Source organism: Rhododendron vialii, chromosome 5a (genome assembly GCF_030253575.1).
Source record: "Rhododendron vialii isolate Sample 1 chromosome 5a, ASM3025357v1".
In the NCBI taxonomy this organism is placed as follows: domain Eukaryota; kingdom Viridiplantae; phylum Streptophyta; class Magnoliopsida; order Ericales; family Ericaceae; genus Rhododendron; species Rhododendron vialii.
This window is the reverse complement of record NC_080561.1, coordinates 27,769,513-27,790,770: the sequence shown is the minus strand read 5'-3', so window position 1 is coordinate 27,790,770 and position 21,258 is coordinate 27,769,513. Positions and strand designations below refer to the sequence as shown.

The window sequence follows — 21,258 nt, the reverse complement described above, 5'->3', positions numbered from 1 at the left end:
CTACTCAACTATCAATTATTTACAATTCTTAAATCTTAAGCACAAAAAAGTATAATAGTACTTTTCTATTTGTAATCATGGACGTTGTGACTCATGTCATATTATGGGACAAAGAGTGTATATGGTGCATATCTACTTTTGCAATTATTTATTTTACATCTTCGAATTTTTACTCGTGTGACTCGTGTCATGTCGTATTCGTGTCTGTACTTTTTCGTGTGCTCCAAACAACGGCCTAGCCTGGCCCGCCATAGGGATCATGCCGTGTTGTACCGTACCCAAGCTACTCTTAAATGTGTCGTGCTTGTGCCGTGCCCGTGCCGACTCAGTCCGTTTCCATTTGACACCTCTATATTTATGTAATAAATCAATTTTAAATGAACTTTTAATAAACGAACACGAGCTCAAACTCAAGTGCTTGATTAGTAAGCTTGGGTTTAGCCAGCTACATTCAGGTCTTCATGACGCTAAGGCCCCGTTTCCACTAACAAAAAATACTAAAAATTTAATTCATTTTATCATCTCGTTCTCGCTAACAAAAAAAGTTTTAACAATTTTTTTTCTATAATAACTCTATTCACAAACCCATAACAACTTATTCAGTATTTAAAATACCTAACAACTTCTAAACCCATAACAACTTATTCATTATCTAAAATACCTAACAACTTCTCAACTACGAATAAAAGATTACAAATTTTCCGTTACCGGAAACGCCCCTAAATTTTCACTTAATAATTCAGCAGTGTCCTGCGAATCTGTTTTATTCCCAAAAACGTGCAAGATTCCTAACTCCGTTAACTAAAAAAGCTTGAAATACAACAACTAAACAAGGGTTTTTCTTCAGATCAGCGAAGCCCCCGCCCCGTGTTTCTCACTTCAGCAGTAGACGAAGATGTTCAAGAAGTGAGTCCTCTCTCTCTCTCTCTCGCACACACACAAAACCCGCCTTTATGTGTTCGTAGCACCCATTTGATGCTCGTGAAATTATTTGTTTACCTGCAATCTAAAATGGCGATCTATCTAGCAGTGCCCTGGTTAATAACACAAAATTTTCTTTCAGAACTGATATATGGAGTATATCTGTATAATATTTATGAATAGTATTAGTGCATTTTTGTTGAAAATTGTCCAAACCCAGAAAACGAAATGAAATAGATTAATAAACCAGCGAAATTTGTGGAACAAAATGAAAAGCGAACCTAAACCGGTGCACAGGAAAGGTTTCTTATGCTTGAAATCTAGATGACACAACTATGTCGTAGTTTTAAAAGCGGTTGCCGTTGCGGTTGCTGCACGGTGGCAGTGGGTTTGGTGTTGTTCCAGAGGGTAACAATTGTGGCAGCAAATGAAGCCGTGATTTTTACATACTTCTGGAAATTTTTGCGATTCTATATGGAGCCACGACTAGTGGCTTTGAAAAGGGTTTGGTCACTTTTCTTTGTTTTCTAATCACAATTAGTGGGTTTAATATGTTCTTTGGTCTCGGAAGGTACCAATTAGTGGGACGGTAGTGACAACCAAAGCTGTGATTTTTTCCCTTCCATTTCGGCACTTGTATAGGAAGCTGAAGATACCCATGATTTTACTAAGCTGACAAATTTTTGCAAATTTTGGGTTTTAAATAAGGGCTATGACAAAAATGATGATGAGGGCGTTAATTGAGCTTCTAGTGGCAAGAAGCTCAATTTTGGGAGAGCCACATTTGCAATGAATTTGTCGTTTCATGTATCTTTTGATACTTTTAAAGTGTTGAATTTGTAATTGAGACGAGGAATCTTTTCGATCATATTCTTTGGGAGTATTGCCATTCTTTTCATAGGAGGATTTTCCAGTCTCAGGATTTTGGTGTGCGCTGTTTTTTATCAGCAACTCAACCTACTGCTCAGTTTTTCTCCAGTTTTTTATCCAAAGAATGCGCATTTCCCTCTGCTTTGCATCTTTCCTTTGTTATCTGGGTGCAAATAGTGTTTTACAAAATTAAAAACTAGATATTTGATAGGTTCTCTTCTGAAGAGGTATCTGCACAAAATCAAGTTAAAGCATCTGTGCAGCGCAAAATCCGACAGAGTATTGCAGAGGAGGTTTTCTACTTTTAGTGGCTCATCCATTTTTCCCTTACTCTTTTGGCCTTATATGACTATTCATTCATTGAATTCGTTCACGACTGCTTGATTTGAATATTCATTTTGCTGCAGTACCCAGGACTTGAACCGGTGATAGATGATTTGCTTCCAAAGAAGTCCCCTCTCATTGTTGCGAAATGGTCCTCCCTTATTTCAAGAGCCTTGTCCTTCCGTCTTTTCTTCTATGATGTCTACATATGGTTTTCTCTGAATAACTACTTTACAAACGCGAGAGCGTTTCTTTGACAAGCTCCTTTTTCCCCCCTCTTTTCAGTCAAAACCATCTGAATGTGGTCTTGGTCAACAACGTGCCTTTGTTCTTCAATATACGTGATGGACCTTATATGCCTACTCTACGACTTCTTCATCAATGTAAAGTATTTCTTCGCTTGACTGCAATTTATTACCTTGCTTTGTACCATGATTTTGAAGCAGAATGGCCTTTCTTGAGAGTGAAATTGGTAGTCACGATTTTTTACTTTGAAATGATGCATTCTTGTGGGGTCCTAACTTGATCTCATATGACCCATGAAAGCAAAAAAAAATTGTTTATGAGCATATGATATCCTTGGACATATAATGTAAAATGATTGGAACTCTAGACGGCCGAGCTTGTAGGACCTAGAATATGCTCTAAACATGTTAACTTTAGAATTCCTGACAATGCAATTCAATACGTGACAATCCCAGCACTCCCTCGAGCCCATTAAGTGAATCATAGAATGTGTAACCTGTCCAGTGCAATTTTTAGAGTTTGTGTTTTTTCCTTCAGAAACTGAGCTCACCACAACACATCATATCTCTCCACGGGTCGAAGAAGGATACTTCGAATCATCACGTTTGCTCATTGAAAATTAGACTGAAAACCTGTCGCAATGCCTCGTTGCATTCAACTTGACACCTGGCCTTTAGTTTGACACGTCACCCATATGCTTGGCAACTGCTGCCCTCCACTGCTGGACAATTGCTGCTGCCACCACTCCGACCACCCTCATGTATACTTCTCACCTTCTACCCCACTGCGACAACCAATCGCACCATTGCCAACATAAACTCTGTCACCCCTTCACCCTGACGGTAACGACCACCCATCCCAGCACTGAATCATCACTGCCACTGGCATAAATCACATGATACAGATCACCTCCATCACCACCGATCGACCCACACCATCACTACCTCTCAATACTGGCTTGAGCAAAGGTGAGCAAGGCTTTTGCCTTGGGCCCCAAACATTTGTTGAAAAGGGCCCCCCTCAAAAAGTTGGCTAATAGATGTTGACATGTTGTTTGTGGAACAATTGAAGAGCTTATACGAACATCATAAGTATTTTTATAGCTTGAAATGAAAGAAGAGTGATCTAATTGATTGTTCAAAACTTTTGTAATGATGCATAATTTTGGAACTTTATCTTGCTGAATGCTAGTAATTGTGCTTGGTAAAGCAAAATTACTGGTATTCAAAATCAGTATGACACCGTAGGTTATTTGATTTTGGGATAGAATTGATGATTCTCATGAATTTTAGCATTCTTTATTAGAACATTCATAGGATTCTGTAAATTGAAGCAACCAACAAATTTGGAACCCTTTTTATTTAACTCCGCCTGTGCGGTGCTTCGTGTCTTATCTTTTTTTACAGCCGGTCCCAAGACCGGAAAAGGAGGATGGTTGTGTGTTAGGTAGATGACAGCCAACACGTAAAAGCCCCATTAGATCTTCATGAATCCTAGCCAACCCCAATTGATTTGGATTTTGGTTAGAAAGCAAGAATGTAAGTTTATATGGGTGTCTAGTATACTCGTGAATAATTCGTTAATCATTGGTGATTATAGTATTAATAACACAAATGGGAACAAGTTCTTAACCCTTTTCTTCTTAATTTGTTCTTAGAGTTAATAGAATAAATCTTCTAAAGATGTTTAAGTCTAGAATATCTTACTGCTCCTCAATTGTCTATTGCCATTTTGGTGAAAGAAACATGTATAATACATTTTTTTTAGTACAAAACATGCTTAATACATTATGGGTAAAAACAAATGGACTCAATGTTTGTAAAACGTTCTCTTTATCTTTTCCGAAAAATCGGTATACTTGAAGCTATGAATCATGTTGAGTACAGTATCCAATTTAAATACATATTTTGCTAAATTTAGTTTTTGAATTTCTGTCTCATCAAATTCCTAAAAATCATAGGGTAATCAATATTGTTCTATGGTATATCATAATCAAGGCGGGAATTGGAGCGGCAACCGCATCTCTTGTGATACAAGCAATCTTCTTAAAGCATCTTTAGGATACCTTCAAATAGCATAAAAATGTACACTTCTCAAAATTACCTCAAACACTATTCCGTCATCCAATTTACTTCTCAAAATTCAAATTTTAGGGCTAAGTATCTTCCTTTCCAAATGCTATACTTGTTTATTTCATCTTTTGCTTTTTTAATCTTTTGTGCTTAACTTTTTGTCTTTCGTAAGGTTTGCTATTTCTTATTGATAAAATAATGTTTGAAAAATAATGTTGAAAGGATTTCTTGGAGTGCACCAAAAAAATTCTTCTTCTGAATTGCTATTTGAGGTAGTAAAGGATACTTTGGTGTTAAACTTTGAAGGCTTTGCTAAAGATGCTCTTATCTATTAGGCTACATAATCTCTAATCTTTTCATTGGGTTAAAACTATACTTTTTGTATGAGGAATTTTTGGCATTAATGCATAGATGTACCTTTTTATAACTAGTCAAATTTATGACTAATCTTTACGATTCATGGTTTGATTTGATTCACAATTCGAGAAAAGGCAATTGGTGACTCGCGATTTGGAAATTATTGTGTTGAATGAAAACTGAAAACAAATGTTCAATGGTTCATGTAGCTGACTCCGATTGTTTAGGACTTAACTACTTGAGGCTCGGTGTGGTTTGGTCTAGATGCTTCAACATGGAGCCAGAGCTTGAGGTGGAGATGGGTATATTGATTAGAGGCTGGTGATAGAGTAACAGGTGAGGAAGTTTGTGGTTAGAGGGTCGGAAGACTCGGAAGGAATGAAAGCATTCACAGTGTCGCACTGTTGCGACGGATGACGTGGTTTTGCCCCATTACTGGTCATGGCATGATAAATTTGATGACATCGATGGTGTGTAGGGACATGAGTGGTCATGGCATGATAAATTTGATGACATCAATGGGTGTTCTTAGACTATTCTGCCTGTTTCTTTCAAAATTGTCAAATGTGCAAATACGACCTTTTGGCTAAGAATTTTCAAGTGCCCCTATTTGAATCCAGTTGTTAGTTGTATTAAATTTCAAACTCGACTTAGAAAGCCCTAGCCTAGCACAATATTACAATTAAGAATCCAGATCCAGTTCTGGCCCATTGCTAATTTGTGCTTATTTTGTAGAAGGGTACTCATCGAGGGGTTTTAATGAGTGGGAGTATGGAGCAAAGCTGAGTATGGGTTCCATTTGTATATTATCTTTGCCGTCATATGTTGTGTCAGGAGTTAAAAGGTTAGTTAGGGTTGAGGAAGCATGCAATGCACTCACTGGAGCATGCTGGCATTGACACACCATACGATGACACTATTAGCAGTTAAGTGACCAAGAGTCAAAACCATAGGCATTAATCTAGTTCTATGTATCTCAGCCAAGCAAATATGTAACAAGTGTATTAAGCCTACGCCAGAGCTTGTGTTACCAGAACAATGAGATGCAGTGTGTTGTACATCTGTGAATGTGCTAAGATTAGAAAATTCATTTGGAAAATTGCATTCTGACATTATTTTCATTGTTTGAGCAAACAAGGTCTTTTATTAGTAACTATCCTTTAATCATTGAACAACACTGCTACCCTGGTTTCTCTCTTTTGCAGATCCTAATGTTATGAAAAAACTACAAGTAGACAGGGGTGCAATCAAATATGTCCTTGCTGGAGCTAACATAATGTGTCCTGGGCTTACTTCTCCTGGTGGTGCCTTGGATGATGATGTGGCTGAAGAAACACCAGTGGTATGGTTGTAATCATTGCATATTATTTACGCTATCTGTGTAATTGTTCGTTCGAAATAATTAATGCATAGGGTATCATCTTTTTGGAGTTTTGGTCTTTTGCTGTGCTAAGGTATCACAGGGTTTTCATGTTCTGATGAAATATAAAGGCCCCAAATATAAATGAAGTAGGATAAGTTTTTGTCACGTAATACCCTGATTTGTTGCCCTAAATTCTCCCAGGCTATAATGGCTGAAGGAAAGCAGCATGCTCTCGCTATTGGCTTTACAAAAATGTCGGCAAAAGATATGTAAGTTGTGATCATAGTTTAGTAGTTATAGACTGGTTCTCCATTTTACTATATTTTTCTTATCTTTATCTCTGGACATCATTTTACCACACAAATTAGCATGTTTTGTCGGGGGGATGTCATTATTGATGAAACCATGTGTAGCATTTTAGAATTTCGGATTAGGAAAAATAGCACGAGTAAGAGAACAATTGGAACCCAAAAGACTGACTGAAAACCTATTGTTTACAAGAGGACACAACGGCTAGGACTGCAAATGAGCTGAGCCTATCAAGACAACTGTTTGAGCATGGCTCGCTCAAAATTGGTTGGGAGCTTGATCCGCAACCGAGCTTAGATAATCAAAGCTCAAGCTTGGCTAGTCCATTTGTGGAGCTCGAGCTCGCCTGAATAAACTCGAACATAAGTAAACGAGCCAAGTTTGGGGCTCAAATAAAGTCAAAGAAATTGCAAATTTATGCCACTGACTTGTAGACAATTGCCAAATTTTATTTCTAGGATGAGTAAAAATTAAAATTCCAGGTGATCGTAATAACCTGATAAATCAATTAGTTCAATTTCAGAAAAGAAAAAAGGTGGAAATAAAGCACAATGAAGATCAATCAATTGGTGAAGAACCTGATCTCCATGAATCAAGTAGAGAATACAAAGAAGAATAACTTCCAAAAGCAAAGCCTCCAGCTAAATAACCTGCACATGACCTCCAACAAAATAACATAGCAGAAAGGGAAAAGCACAAAAAATAGCCTCAGCGGATACTAGTATGAACACAACCTGCAGCAAAGAGCACTTTATTGCTGCACCAAAACGACAAGCACAACATATTTCCGAAGCACAACAATCCATAAAAGAGATCCTATAGATGTAACGACAAGGAGACGGCGGTCAACCATCGACTCCTGAATCATGGGTTGATCAATTGATCCTGCTCAACTTGGCTTGATAATGCACCAAAACTCTCATGCTTCTTCCTTACTACTAGCATTAGTATAAGCCTTCAACATGTTGCATTAGTATTATTTGGTAAAAGTGTTTGACGTTATTGTATCATAATCAAAAAGCAAAAGGGATTCTGCCGAAACCTCTTCCAGTTGTTTTGCACTTCAGGTCAATTAGTAATGAATAAGACTGCCTCACCTTCACGGACATATCAAAAAGTGAACTGTCAACGTCATGAACAGGTCACTTCTAAAATTACTTACACAGCAAACATAATTGGCGTGAAACATTTACCTAGTAGGGACAAAACTATGTTTGTACTTGCTTCTGATCCCTTCTTGGGTCCATGTTGTGCACATACCCAGTGAGCTCTACAAAGTAATATTTGGATTTTTTCTGTCGACAATGAAGCACGAGAGAAATTTTTAGAAATGGTAAATTTGAATTATAGAAACTAAGAGTAGAATTCATACCAAGGCAAAAAGTCTGCTTTTTTACTTTACGAGATGGATCACGAAGGTGGTAAAGACGAAGTCCATAACAATATAAAGTGAGAGCTGTTGCTGTTAATTACATGGTAGTTAGAATGTAAAAAGAACTGCTTTGTTTTGAACTTGTATAGAAGTACAAGTGCTTTAGGAGGGGGCTCTGGATGGTTACAATCCATGGCTCAGTCTTGTCAGATGTCATGCTCTTATTTATGCGGAAGGGTCAATCCTTTCCATGCAAGGGCTTATGAATTGGCTCGCGGGATTTTGTTACTGGAGGTCTGAAATGATATTGGACACCGGACCAGCTGTACGAACTATTAGTTATTATTTATTAACTTATTATGTTTTACTAGGAGCTGCATATTAGTCTTAACCTTGTTGAGTTTGACAAAAGGTGACACAAGGAGAAGAGATTTTTGTCGATAGAAGAAAATATAGTTTACCTATTACATGTATTCCGTGTTTCAATACCCAATAAACTTCGGTAAATAATTCATTGTCTATTGCAGAAGGGCGATCAACAAGGGAATTGGTGTGGATAACATGCATTATCTGAATGATGGCCTTTGGAAGGTATTTGTTGGTTATTTCCTCGTCTCATGGTTTCTCTAGTTGGATTCTGCTGGTTGCGTTTCCTTTCGGTTTCCTATTTTGCAATTGGAAAAGTGAAAAACATGTTCGTCATGATTTTCATTGCTTTATGATATATCGTATTATGCCGAGACGATTTTAAAATCTACATCTTAGATGCAATGCTATGATTTTCGTTGTTAGACGTGTTGAAATAGTCCTATACTGTGTTAGATCTCATTCTTGGTGCAAATTCTTTGTGATGGTGAATAAAACACCTTCATCTCCACTTGCAGACGGAACGTCTAGATTGAGCATGTGCAAAAAACAACAGCAGACAGTTCTCTGGCAGCGGTTTTGAATTTCTTTGATGGGGGTGAACAAGATAAAGCAGTTCTTAAGCTATTTCTGTACTTACATTATGCAGCTGAAAATAATATTCGGCTGTATGTATCGATATTTAACCAACTTTTCAAGCACTTTACCTTTCGAGTTTGTGCATTTCCGTATGTATTGGCCCTTCCCAAGTACTAAAACCGAATGCCCATGTATTTGTTCAAATGGAACGTGGATACATGTTTGTTAACTTAGGAGTGGGGTCACTAGAAGGATGGTTTTTGGGTCCTGTATTCCATCCAAGTGACCATACTTGCGCATTATTATTTTTTTGACGAACCTTATACACTAATTATGTGAGTTTGTTTTCAAGCCCCCGTCATTTGGGTGCAATTTTGTTCACCCTCGCGAGGGTATTGCTCATTTTGGGTTTCACTTCAATGGTCAAAACTGTTTATTCATCCAAATTCATTTGTTAGAAGACAATGGAGAAATTGAGTACAATCGGTTATTGGTAAGTGTTTAATTGAGAAGTATAATTCTTTTTGTCGAGAATTTTAAAGAAAAAATGATATCAGATTGAGTTGAATTCTTGCATGGTCTTTCAAAAAATAGGAGTAAATCTTTACAAAATGAACAGTTTTGATCATCGAAGTAAGACACTAAATGAGCACCCTCATTGAGGGTAAACAAAATTGTTCTCTCTTAGGAGTAATTCATAGTCCCCAGTTGTGAAAGTAACCCTCTTTATTGATTGAATATTGAGTATTACCCTGGCTCTTTTATATAAAAAAATTACACAAAAGAGGTTAACGTTTAGAGTCCTAAGGTTAAAACAACGTGATCAAATACTTTAGTTAGGATCCTACATTGCTTTAGTTAAGTAGAAGTGAGGGTAATCATTGCACCACCTGTGCTTGGAACACCATTTTTGCGGACTAGGGGGCATGTTGTCGCTTGTTGTGCCATCAATACGGGGTTCATCCAAGCTATGAAGAGTAATCTAAACAGTTTACTTTGTATTATTTTTTGAAGTGCATCTCTGAAATCATATTTCGTTCATTTTTTCAAAGACAATGCTTTTCCATCATTGAATTATTGGTGTCCAATAAATTGATTTTTCGCATGTATGATCTACTCATTAAGCTTTACAAAATTGAACCATGCGAATCAAATTTTAGGACTTGAGACGAGCCCTGTTATGGTGGTACAACAGAGCCCCCACTTCCAAATTTGGCTTGTATGCTTTAAAATAGTCATTGCATGGATGTTATTTGTGTCCTTTCAAAAATACTCTCTGTTTTGTTGGACTTGTTACTTCATCAGTTTATAAAGAATGGCAAAAAGGAATCTCATAGAATTTTGTACATGCCTAAAAATGGATTTGATGTTGAATGTCATGAACATAAAGGGAAGAATTCAACAAACAAAATGAAACGGAGAAAATATACAACAAATGAATTGTAATTCAACAAACTTGAAACGTACGTGGCAGTGGCATTTTTATAACATGTGGAATCTGAAATCCCTGGGACTTAGAAACCAGAATAAGGAATTCAAAACTTTTTGATGAAATCACGAATGTGGGAGTTAATTTCCTCTCCTCTTTCTTGGTTGATTAAGTGACCAACTCTTTCCATTACAACAGTTTCCTCCAGCAGTGAAACATCTTCCTTGAACCCTCCATTGTGTACATATTCCTTCATCCCAGGTGTGGTATAAACCATGTCCAGATCCCCCACTATGAACTTAACAGATATTTTCACTTGTGCACCTGTCCATGCTGCTGTGAGCTCCCAGTTTCTGGAATAGATAGGAGAAATGGTCATTGAAATGTACTTTTGGCGAGAGAATTACAGGTACATGCAGGGTTTTAAATAAAGGCCGTTACGTATCATTACGTAATGGGATTTTCAGACATCCGAAACAGTTCATTGCTTGTGTATCGGCCGATGTGGTCTGACATATAGCCGTATCACCAATACAGTTACATTTATTAAGAACCGTGCACAAAGAGTAAAACGGGAATGAGTTACTAACCTTTGGATATGTATGGTAAAGTTTTGTAGAGATGTTCAAAGTGATCAAACGGTTCTGATGCTGTAAAGAAAAAAAGTTTATAGTTTATTGCGCAAAATGCTAGAAAAATATGACAATAACAAGCCAAAAACCGGGCATAATCATTCCATACCGATTCAACCTCCCCATTAAGAACTCAATTGGGGGATACTGCTGTGCAGTGGTGTGCGCACATCCGAGTTGTCGGATTGTGCATCTGATGGCTCGGATCTCATCTCAGCAATAAACGGCTCTCGATCGTTGGTTGTCAAGATGAGATCCGAGCTGTCGAATGCACGATCTGACGGCTTGGAGATGCGTAGCACGGTGCTGTGCAGCACGGTGCACAACACCAACCCGAAGTCGATTGAGAACTACTCCCTTTGTCCCGAATTGCTAGGAATTAGGGTAAAGTAAAACGGGGAATTCTTGAGAATAAAACAACACTGAAAGAAAATTAAGGAAGAAAAACAGCACAAAGAAACGAAGATGGTCAAATTGCACCCTTTCTTGTACCTTCCTTCTTCTCGGTTCCCCATATTCTTGATATCAATTCTTTATCCCCTTAATTGTATTCGGCGAAATAAGGGACTCGAAAAAGGTCATTGCTCGAAAAATTTAGGACAAGTCAAGAATGTGTAAATACCTAAAGGTTCCATCAACGCGATAAACCCCTAAATTTCGGGCATTTTAGTAGTAGTAATTTTTAACGGTTAGATTCGCGTTTGAATACTCGCAAAAACACAACCCTAAGCATTAAAAATTTGAAAAACCATTACTTAGTAGTATGCCGAACAAAAATTTGAAAACCATTACTTATAGTCATCTCTTACCCACACTCACTCTCTCTCTCTCTCTCTCAGCCACACCCACAAACTCTTCCCACAAACCCCCAACGGCAATCCCCACACACGAAACCCTCTGCAGACGAAACCCCCTGCAGACGAAACCCCCTCCTCTCTCCCTCTCCCATGGAAACCACTTACTCAAGACTACCATTCCAAACTTCCATCCACCGCACACCACAATCTTCACTTTATCTACTAGGGTTTTTTTTTTTTCCTGACTTAAACGCAAATTCTCTCAATTTCCCATCTCAACTCGCAACTCTCTCTCTCTCTATCTGTAGTTCTGATCCATCGATTCATCTTCCTACCAAACGCGCAACGAATTCATATCGGCGGCTGTAGAAGCAGTGACGGGTGGAGAGATGAGTCGGCACACTTCCTTTGAAGATCAGACGCCATCTCTCACGGCTCACCTTTTCAGAAAGCGGTTGCACTTGTTGATTTGGTTTGTTTATCTTCTCTGTCCATATCAAGCAATACTTCTTCGTTTCTGTACCCACACAAATGTTATAGACGGTGATTGTTCTTGGCAGGGGCTGACACAAGGAGACCCGGATGCCCACGTCCCTGCACAAGGCTATAAATATTCTCACATATTGTCTACTTCTATTAGGTTTTTTTTTTTTTACTTAAACGTTGGTATAAATGTTATTTGATTATTTACATTGTGTGCTTCTCGATTTTGTGTTGATTAATTTGCGTTGGATAGAAAGTTTGTTCCTGGTGGAAGATGAGTATAACCCTTCACCCCTCGGTGAAAGACCCAAAAAGAAGTCGTATGATGGTAGACCCAAGAAAGCTACACTTGACTGACTGTGAAAGCGACAAATACGTGAGGCCCTGTATTGCTTGGGTGTGGAATGGGTTATGACTTGATATTGTAATGCAACCAAATTAAAAGATAAATTTATTAAGAGAGTGAAATCCCTAAATGGGAATACAAAGAGTCTAAAATCTAAAATCATTTCCTTAAAAGTGATAAAAATTACAAAGAGGCCGTTATACCTATTTATAGACTCAAGAGGATGCTAAAATAAAATAAATACCCTCAATTATACTGCATTAGGTCTCCCAATCTAAAAAACTATTGTTGATACTTATGCCTGCTTTCTTGGGAGCAAAATGGTTCACCTAATGCTTTCACCTTTAAAAGCTTCTGGAAGAATATGTATAGTTGGTTGTATTGTTTCACATCTTTTCCTTTCCAAGTCTCTTTGTTGTCCTTTGTGCTTATATATATGGTCTAATTCGCAAAGGAGCCTAAAGGTTTGACATTAGGTGCTTAATCACGCATTTAATGCCTTCAACACAAATTTCTGTAATGTACTTGGTTGGGTTACGTGTTTTAGTGGACTTTTGTTCTTGGGTCAGTCGAAGGTCTTAAGACTACTTTTACTAAAGGCTGATTACTTTGAATATTTTTTTTCCCCTCCGCCACAAACTTGAATTCAAGTTTTCCGCATTTAAAAAGCTGGTCATTTTTCATACGTGAGAAATTATAGCTGGATAGAAATTTATGAGTTGTTTCCATAGAAACAGAAATTGCAAGCCCCATCATTTTTTTAAAAAGACGTGCGCACTTACGCCACAGGAATTGTTAGGATAATCTGGTTAACATGTATGTTCAAGTGGAAAGGTTGGATTATATTCCAGTTGAGTTCCCAAATCTCACGGGTTGTCTTAAGGAATGATTAAACTTGAGTTCTTGAATGTACATCCCCTTTGTCTGGATGAGTTACTGTTCTCCTTGCCATCTATGGTTGCATTGTGGATGTGGGGACACTGGGGTGTATGCTGGCATGTAGTGCATAAGGTCATCTATTTTTCTATTATTTAGTTTGAAAAAGTTGTTGTGTAGTCTTTACTTCTCCATAAATAATTCAGTTTTTGAGTGTCGACTAGATTTATCGGGTAAATAAGGGAGCTAATAACACACTCCACCCTTGTTTCTCTGTAATTGACTGTGATGCCCTTGCATCTCAGAGTTGGTACTTGTTCCATTTTCTGGCACTTTCTTTGTACACTAGAATGACATCTCTTATGCATCTGTTCATTTATATGTTGCCGGAGTGAATTTAACTTGACCAAAACCAGTGTGGCTTTGAATACCCCTTCATTCATTGTAGGTTGGACAATTGCGTGAGGTATCTAACCTGTTAATAAAAGAACATTGAATGGGTGGGGATATTTGGTCTGATTTTTCCAATTAGCCCCTGGTTTGCCTTTTGGGTTATTTGTGTCAAAGTTTACGGATGAATGTTGTTCTCATCTGAACCGTATATTTTTCCCCGTGGAACAAATGGAATCAGGTATCTCAGGTCTTGAAAACGGGAGTGAGACATATTTTGCTCTATCTCTTTCCCTCTCTTTCTTTCTATTCATCAGCGATTCTTCTCGACAACGCTATGACTGTCCGCCTAGGTATTTTTTCCATGCTTCCGATGCCATTAAAATCAGGTAATCGATCACATCTCTCTGCAAGAATTGAATAGCTGGGAATCGGTTAAATTTTTGGGTGCATTCGATCTCGCAATAGATTTTTGTCCGGGAAATACATATTAGGAATCGCCTTTTGTCTCTCTCCTGCTGTGTCTTTTTCAATAGCTCTGTTGCAGTTTGGGCGATGTAGATCGAGTATTTAGGCTCCCTAGGCGTAATTTTTTGTGGTTCGTGCTCCTTGATTTTCGGTGGAATGAGTTGTGATTTGGGTGGATTTTGTATTTTCCCATTGGTCGGATGTTCTCTTGCCCTCTGTCACGCATAAACTTTGTTCTGATTTGGGTGACTGAGATCAAGGACGCAAAAAGGTAATTTTTGTAGTTGTTGTTTTTTTTTATTTTTTTATTTTAAGTTTTATGATTTGGCTAGCTTCAAGCGTTTTCCCCCCTCCCCCGCCTCCGGGTTTTAAGATTTGGTCTTAGTTTCACTAGCAAGTCTTGGATCAACATTGCTCAAACTTTGGTTCTGAGCCCAACCCCTATTGCGTGTATACATTATATTGTTGTAACACCGACCAATTATCAAATGGAAGCAAAATAAAACTAAAGACTTCAAATGAAAGTAAACGTTAAGGCACTAAAATTATGATAACACAACTCTTTATCAATACAGGAATTGTATAAGCACAAGTATTTCATATTTAACAGGATCAATATCTCATATTAAACATTCCTAACAACCTGAAATAACACATAAGTCTTTATCAATAAGGAAATGTATAAGCACAAGGATTTCATTTTTACAGTCAGACTTCACATCAAAATATACGTAAACAATATGAAAAGGCAAATGACAAGCAGGATATTATGGTGCTCAATGTGATGAAAATATTAAGTCTTCACAGCCATATAAAATGCCTCATCCAACAATTTCTGATAAGCACACAAAAATGGACCAAAAGTACATGGAAAGAAAAATGCGAAGGGCAAAAACAACTTTCAAAAAGGATGATTCCAAAGGAGAGTGGCAAGAAACCATCATTCATGATGATACAAAGTCTTGTAGAGTAGTAAATACTGTGAAGTAAAGTCTTGTGAATAGTATATTCAAATAAGAGTAGTAAATGCCCAGTAGCAAAGTCTTAGGTGATGTACTATGCAGTAGAAAAATGGCATGTACCAATTATGTATAGGTACTGTTTGATGATGTAATCAGCCTCCTTACTCCGTCTATAAAAGGAGAACATCACATCTGTAAAAGTTAAGTTAATGAAAGCCAGTGTCTTCCTAATATATCCAGTGTCTTGTATTCTCTCTCTCTTTGATCCTAACCTACTTCGTGTCTGAAAACTTGGTATCAGAGCCATGTCTTCCATTCTAGCTTAAACCCTCTTCTGGGAACTTCTTTTCCAAAACTACTTCAAATCTTTTCTAAGAGAAAAACTTGAAGTGTATGCTCGGTGGTTGCCTTCTAAGGATCCTCCACATCAGAAACTTCATCAACTATTTTGGTTAAAAGAATTTTGTATCAGTGGGTTAAAGTACCTTGAGACTTTTGACTATTGAGCGGTGTGTCTCGGTTTATCTACCCTGGTATATAGAATTTTATTAATCAAAATTGGTTGAAGATTTTAAGTTGAAAAAAGAAAAAGAAAAGAGAATACTTGCTGTATGAGGGAAAAGAAGAACCCAGAATTTTACCTTAAGAAAAATGAATCATCTTTTTACCACCCACTCCTCTGCTATGTCATCTTTAGTTCCTTCGTGCTCCTCCACCAGTAAAAATTCCTCCACCTCTTCTTCTAACCTTGAGTACTTGTATGAGTTTGAATACCTTCCTGATGATAGTAAGGTTCCTCTTATTGATCTCCCTTTCCTAAATCCCTATAATGCTTTTGTCAGACCACAAACTTCTGTAAAAAAGACTGTCACCCAACTTTTCTCCACAAAACGACCAAACTCCGTAAAAGAATATGTTCAAGCCTCTAAATTTGACCAATGCTTCATAGCAGCTATAGAAGCTGAACAACTTTTACCTTTGGAAATCCCGGTTGATTTGCCTCGCCTTTGGCAACAACAAGGATTTACCCATCTTCACTTTGGAGCAATCAGATTGGCTGTCACTTTCCATGGCAGGAAAGGTTTACCTGTGACTTCCAGACTTGCTCTGGTAAACACCAGGTTTATCCAATACCAACACGCATGTATTGCTATAGTCCAAACTACTTTAAATGCTGGAACTGTGATCTTTACCTTCTACCCCAATTTCAACATGCCATTAGCAGATCCTCATCTGCTATCCGCCTTAAAGGTCCAAGTTCAAATTGGTGGAGCCTCCCAAATTTCTACCACATATGCAACAACCCGTCATTACCAAATGGCCTATCGCCTTCAAAACCATGCCTTTGACATGTCCTTACTGTCCTCCACAAATGAAGCCCTTTTCCTAACTGTCAACGCACCTCACCAAGCTTCCTGTGTCCATGTTCCACGACAGATTTCTCGTCCTGAGCTTTTCAAACTTCTCCCAGAATCTTGGGTTACAGCTTATGAGAAAAATCAAAACAAGCCCATACCTGTCTAATCCTCAAATCCAACTTTCATTTCAAAACCTGATGGTACAGTGGAGATTTCTTTCCCAAAAGAAACTTCTGCCTCATCTTCCACCCATCTTGTCATTTTTCCCTCAAGAATTGACATGTTTGTGGATGGTTCTAGACCTGGCCCTCCAATTAAATATTTTGATCCCAGAGGTCTTCCAGTCTTCTATTTCAAAAATCCAGAAACAGGTCATTGTTATTTTGATGCCTGTGACTGTGATGAGTGTCTAGAAGATAGTCTCCTAGAAGATGACGAGGACTTTGAAGATCCATGTCCATGTTCCATATGTCCTTCGTCACCAACCACTCCTTGTAAATCTCCACCTCCTTCTCAACCCCCATCTGATGATGGTTCATCAAGTCAACTGAGTGAATGTTTTATGTTCACCTCATCTTCTTCTTGGACTGAAGCAGATTTTCCTCCTTTGAAATTTCATAATTCCCAAGAAAGGACGACCCATCGGCATAAAATTCTAAACTCTACTACCATTCTCCGTGATGGTAGTACCAAAGCAGTGTCAGCAATAGAAGCGACAATAAATTGGCAGTCAGCAAATTCTCTAGCTCAAAACAAAATTCTTCAGAGAATTGCTAACTCCCAGCAAAATTCTCTAGCTCAACTTTGGAACTTCTTATCAGAGATTTGCAACAGAAAATTCAAAATGTTCACCAGGAACTTCTCCAGATGGCATATGCCAACCAAGCATTTTCAGCAGCTTTTTCTCAAAAGGATGCTGAAATGAAGCACCAAAAAAACCAGCTTCACTCACTTCAAGCTCAGCAGTATTCTCAGCAAAAAAGCCCATTTGACATGTTTCCTTCTTCCTCTCAAGAATGTTTTTCTGGGTATCCTCAAATGTCTCAACCTTTACCTATAAATCCTACTTCAGGATTTGGTGAGTCCAATATCTTTGGGAGCTCATCAACTTTTCTTCCTCCACCAAAAAGACCATCTCCACCAAAACTTCCTTTCCCAAAGCCCCAGATAAAACCTATCCAGCCTCCAACAATTCCGTCTCCACCATCTACATCTACTCCAACTACCTCTACTCCTTTCAAACCATCTGACCCAAATTCAAAGTCACCCCAGTTAATGGTTCAGCCAACATCTAACTCTTCCAAAAATCTAATCTCCACTCTCCTACATACCTTAGCCACTATACCAGAAGCCCCATTTCCTGAATCAACCATTTAGTTTGAATCGGATACTGAATCCATTGACTCGATGCCCATTCCTCATGTTTTCATGATGAATCCAGAAAATACTCCAGAGAAACATGTTGATGATCCTATTATAGAAGAAGGTCCTGAGTTTGATACACCTCCACCTCCAGAAATCCCAACTTTTGATTCCTTCTCATATTCCAATATCCATACCCAAGGTTTATCCTTTGATAACATTCCCCCATCAAAATAGTTGGACAAACTTTATGAGATTCATGCTTGGTGCACTGCTGCTATGCTCTCTCCCAATGCTACACTAAGTATTGTCATTACTAAGTGTACAGCGAAATTCCTTGGCTGTCTCCGTCAATGGTACTTAGCTCTGGGTGAGTACCGACAGCTATAACTTAAACAATTGCCAACCCTTGATCAATTCATCTCAGTCCTGCATACTGAGTTTCTTGGTGACCACAACAACACAAAAGAGTTTATTCGAGAGGAATATCTCAGCATGAAGTGCTGTTCATTCAAAAGGAAAGATCTCGAGATTCATTATGACCGTATGTCTCAGAGATTTTATCTTCTCAACGGCATGGATGATGTCAATCTCAAGCAAGCCTTTCTCAATTCCCTTCCTGAACCATTGGGAAATGAGACAACAAGGTTACTCCAAACAAAAGGATTGACACCGAATGCAACATCTCTTGGCGGTATTTACCAGCACTCTTTGATTGCCTTGGAAAAATTGTGCAATCACCAGAAATTCCTCAGAACTCTTGAAGAATAGGGAAAACTTCTTAGTAAAGCATGTGACCGACCAGACTTATCCATAAAGTGCAAAGACAAGAAGTGCACTTGCCGCCCATCATATCGGAAGTCCAAACACTTTCAGAAATGGAAGTTTCAATCTCCTGGCAAGTTTTCAAAGTTTCCAAAATCTGGCAAGTTCCCACGCCGGAAAAAATGGAAATTTTTCAAAAAGAAGAAGTTCAGAGGGCAGCGAAAGTCTGATCGCTGCTACATATGCAGAAAGAAGGGGCACTATGCAAAACAGTGTCCAAATAAAGCAGCAAGGGACAAAATGGTGAGCTCTTTGGCTCTCATTGATGATGATCTTGAAGATGCTGATGTCGAATCTCTGTTTTCTATTGACAATGAAGCAACAGATGAAGCAGTCCTTGCATTCACTTTTGATGATTCAGATGATTCATCAGAATCAGATGACTCTTCTAATGATCCTGACTCATTCCCTTACGAAGTCCAAACATTTGGGTTTTCCAATATCATGCTGGCTCAACCTTTAGCCAAGGTCAAAATCTTGCTTGGAAAATATGAGAAACCCATACTAGTCATCGCTTTCTTTGATACTGGTGCAGCAGCCTCCATTCTCAACCCAGCAATCCTTCCTAGGTCCTTTTGGCAATCATGTTTTAGACCCTTTACAACAGCCAATGGAGAAACTTTTGTTATCACTTTGATCAGTAAGCCTATTACCATCCAACTTTTTCCTGGATACACCATAAAACACCAAGTCTATGGTTCTGATCTCCTGGGAAAAGATTTATTGTTAGGCTTTTCCTTGATGAAGTGCCTGTCAATTCCCCAAAATCTTAGCAAAGTTTTTTGGCTCAAAAAAGGTTTGAAATACAAAAACTACTTGTTACCTGTAGACACCCCAATCTGGTTTCCTAATTGATTTACTTTCTTTTTCAGTTTCTTGTTTCCCCGATGATGAATCAGGTCAAAACAGTATTGAGTGTGAAATGGTTTGAGCTCGGAGTAAGCTAAGGTCCATCTTGAACCCTAAAACCCTAAGTCAGAACCCTGACCACAGGGGTCAACCGTCGCGCGACCCATTGATTCCCCCACGCGATGCTCTTCTTGCCAGGTGTTGGTCAAAGTCAAACCTTGACTGTTGACCATCGCGTGGGTGATAAAACCATCGCGCGTTAAACCCAGTCCCTCGCGCGATGGTCAACTCCTGTCGTTTTCACCTTTTTCCAGTTGGATATTATGATGATCAGGGGGCTACTGACCTGGGAACCCCGTTTTCGTGGGCTGAACAGCGTTTGCAGGTGCATGGGTTGCACCACCCTCACAACCACTCCCATCACCTTGTTGGCCACCTCCTCTACCAAGGAGGGTTAGCCAGCCTTGTTGGCTGGTCATTAGGCCAAGTCTTTCACCCACCAAGCACTCTTTCATCTCCTACATATACCCCCCATTGTTCATCTTGCAAAGGGTTACCAAAAAAAATCAAGAAGAAAGGAAACACCACTTTCAAATACACCTCCTACTTCCTAACTAAAGTCATCTCCATACACTCATCTACCAAGCCGTACTACTTAGTTTAATCCATTTCCGTAGCACATAAGCAAAGGTATAACTCCTTTACGGTTTACTGTTTTGACCCCTGAGGGGGGCTGGCAGAGTCAAGGCTAGTAATCAATACCAGCTCTGGCCCTAAAGTCAGCAGAGTTACAAGAATCGTATACCAATTCTCCTACGTGTGATGGACTCACATAATCGCGCGATGCTTCTAGCAATCGCGCGACAGTCCTCGCGAGGATAGGATTTTGGTTCTTGTCTGTTTTGTTATAGTATAGAATTTGTGTTAAGGCATGATTAAAATTAACCTCCCCAGTTTTGCATGTTAAAAATCCGTGGCTTGGCTTAATTAGTTTAGTTAGTTACTGTGGAATGCCCCTGGGTTGCTCTTGAACATGTCTCAGAGCCCAGGCATGCAAAGCAATTCCTGGAAGTCCAGTCATGACACTCGCGCGATGGATTGACTCTATCGCGCGATGGTCTATCTGTTTCCAGAAGTTGCCCTTGCATAGGCAGCTTGGTCCATGGCCATTATTTGATGCCCCCACTGTTTAGGGGCTTGCACTTATCTCCTATCCATCCTGTTTGTAATAATTATTTCTTTTCAGTATATATAATCTGCTTGGTTTGAATCCTGGGTGTGCACTGGTCCTTCCAGAGCCCAGAAGGAGATGAAATTCAACCTGGTTGGAGGGATACAACCATCGCGCGATGGTGTGAGTTAGTCGCGCGACAGTGTACTTGCATGCAGGCATAGCCATGCATGCAAGTTGGCTGCTGTTTGTGCCTAATTCATGCCAACGCGCTGTTTTGATACCCGATAATGGTGTTGGATTTTATCTCATTTATCTTTCAAGCATGCCATCCATTTATTTTGTCTTTAATCACGTCCTGCAAACATGTTACAGCTTTAATCCCCATTAAACTGTTTCCCCGCCCTAATTGGCTAAAAATTGTTTAATAAAAGAAGAATCACAAACTTTTCCTCAAAATGCTTAAGTAGAGACCAATCTCCGAATTGGGCGAGAGGGGTGCCTTAAAACCCTTCCCCTCTCGTAACCTGA

General features: G+C 38.8%; 1 protein-coding gene and 1 long non-coding RNA gene across 2 annotated transcripts; both read left to right on the top strand.

Moving 5' to 3' along the window:
• Positions 1 to 781: 781 nt before the first annotated feature.
• On the top strand, positions 782 to 9,130 carry LOC131326900 (uncharacterized). The gene is made up of 8 exons (XM_058359808.1): positions 782 to 906; positions 2,003 to 2,084; positions 2,199 to 2,266; positions 2,401 to 2,498; positions 5,996 to 6,132; positions 6,355 to 6,422; positions 8,362 to 8,425; positions 8,719 to 9,130. The coding sequence occupies exons 1-8, from the start codon at positions 896 to 898 to the stop codon at positions 8,734 to 8,736; spliced, it is 546 nt and encodes a 181-aa protein (XP_058215791.1). The 5' UTR covers positions 782 to 895; the 3' UTR covers positions 8,737 to 9,130.
• A 2,502-nt stretch (positions 9,131 to 11,632) lies between these two features.
• Positions 11,633 to 12,342, top strand: LOC131325954 (uncharacterized). Its single transcript, XR_009199884.1, has 2 exons — positions 11,633 to 12,109; positions 12,198 to 12,342. It is a non-coding gene; the product is annotated as an uncharacterized LOC131325954 (long non-coding RNA).
• The last annotated feature ends 8,916 nt before the right edge of the window (positions 12,343 to 21,258 follow it).

What these genes read in the sequence shown, in the direction of transcription:
- LOC131326900 (XM_058359808.1), top strand. An exon ending in GACAGAGTATTGCAGAGGAG is followed by an intron (nt 2,085 to 2,198) that starts GTTTTCTACTTT and finishes ATTTTGCTGCAG; the next exon opens with TACCCAGGACTTGAACCGGT. An exon ending in TGGCTGAAGAAACACCAGTG is followed by an intron (nt 6,133 to 6,354) that starts GTATGGTTGTAA and finishes AAATTCTCCCAG; the next exon opens with GCTATAATGGCTGAAGGAAA.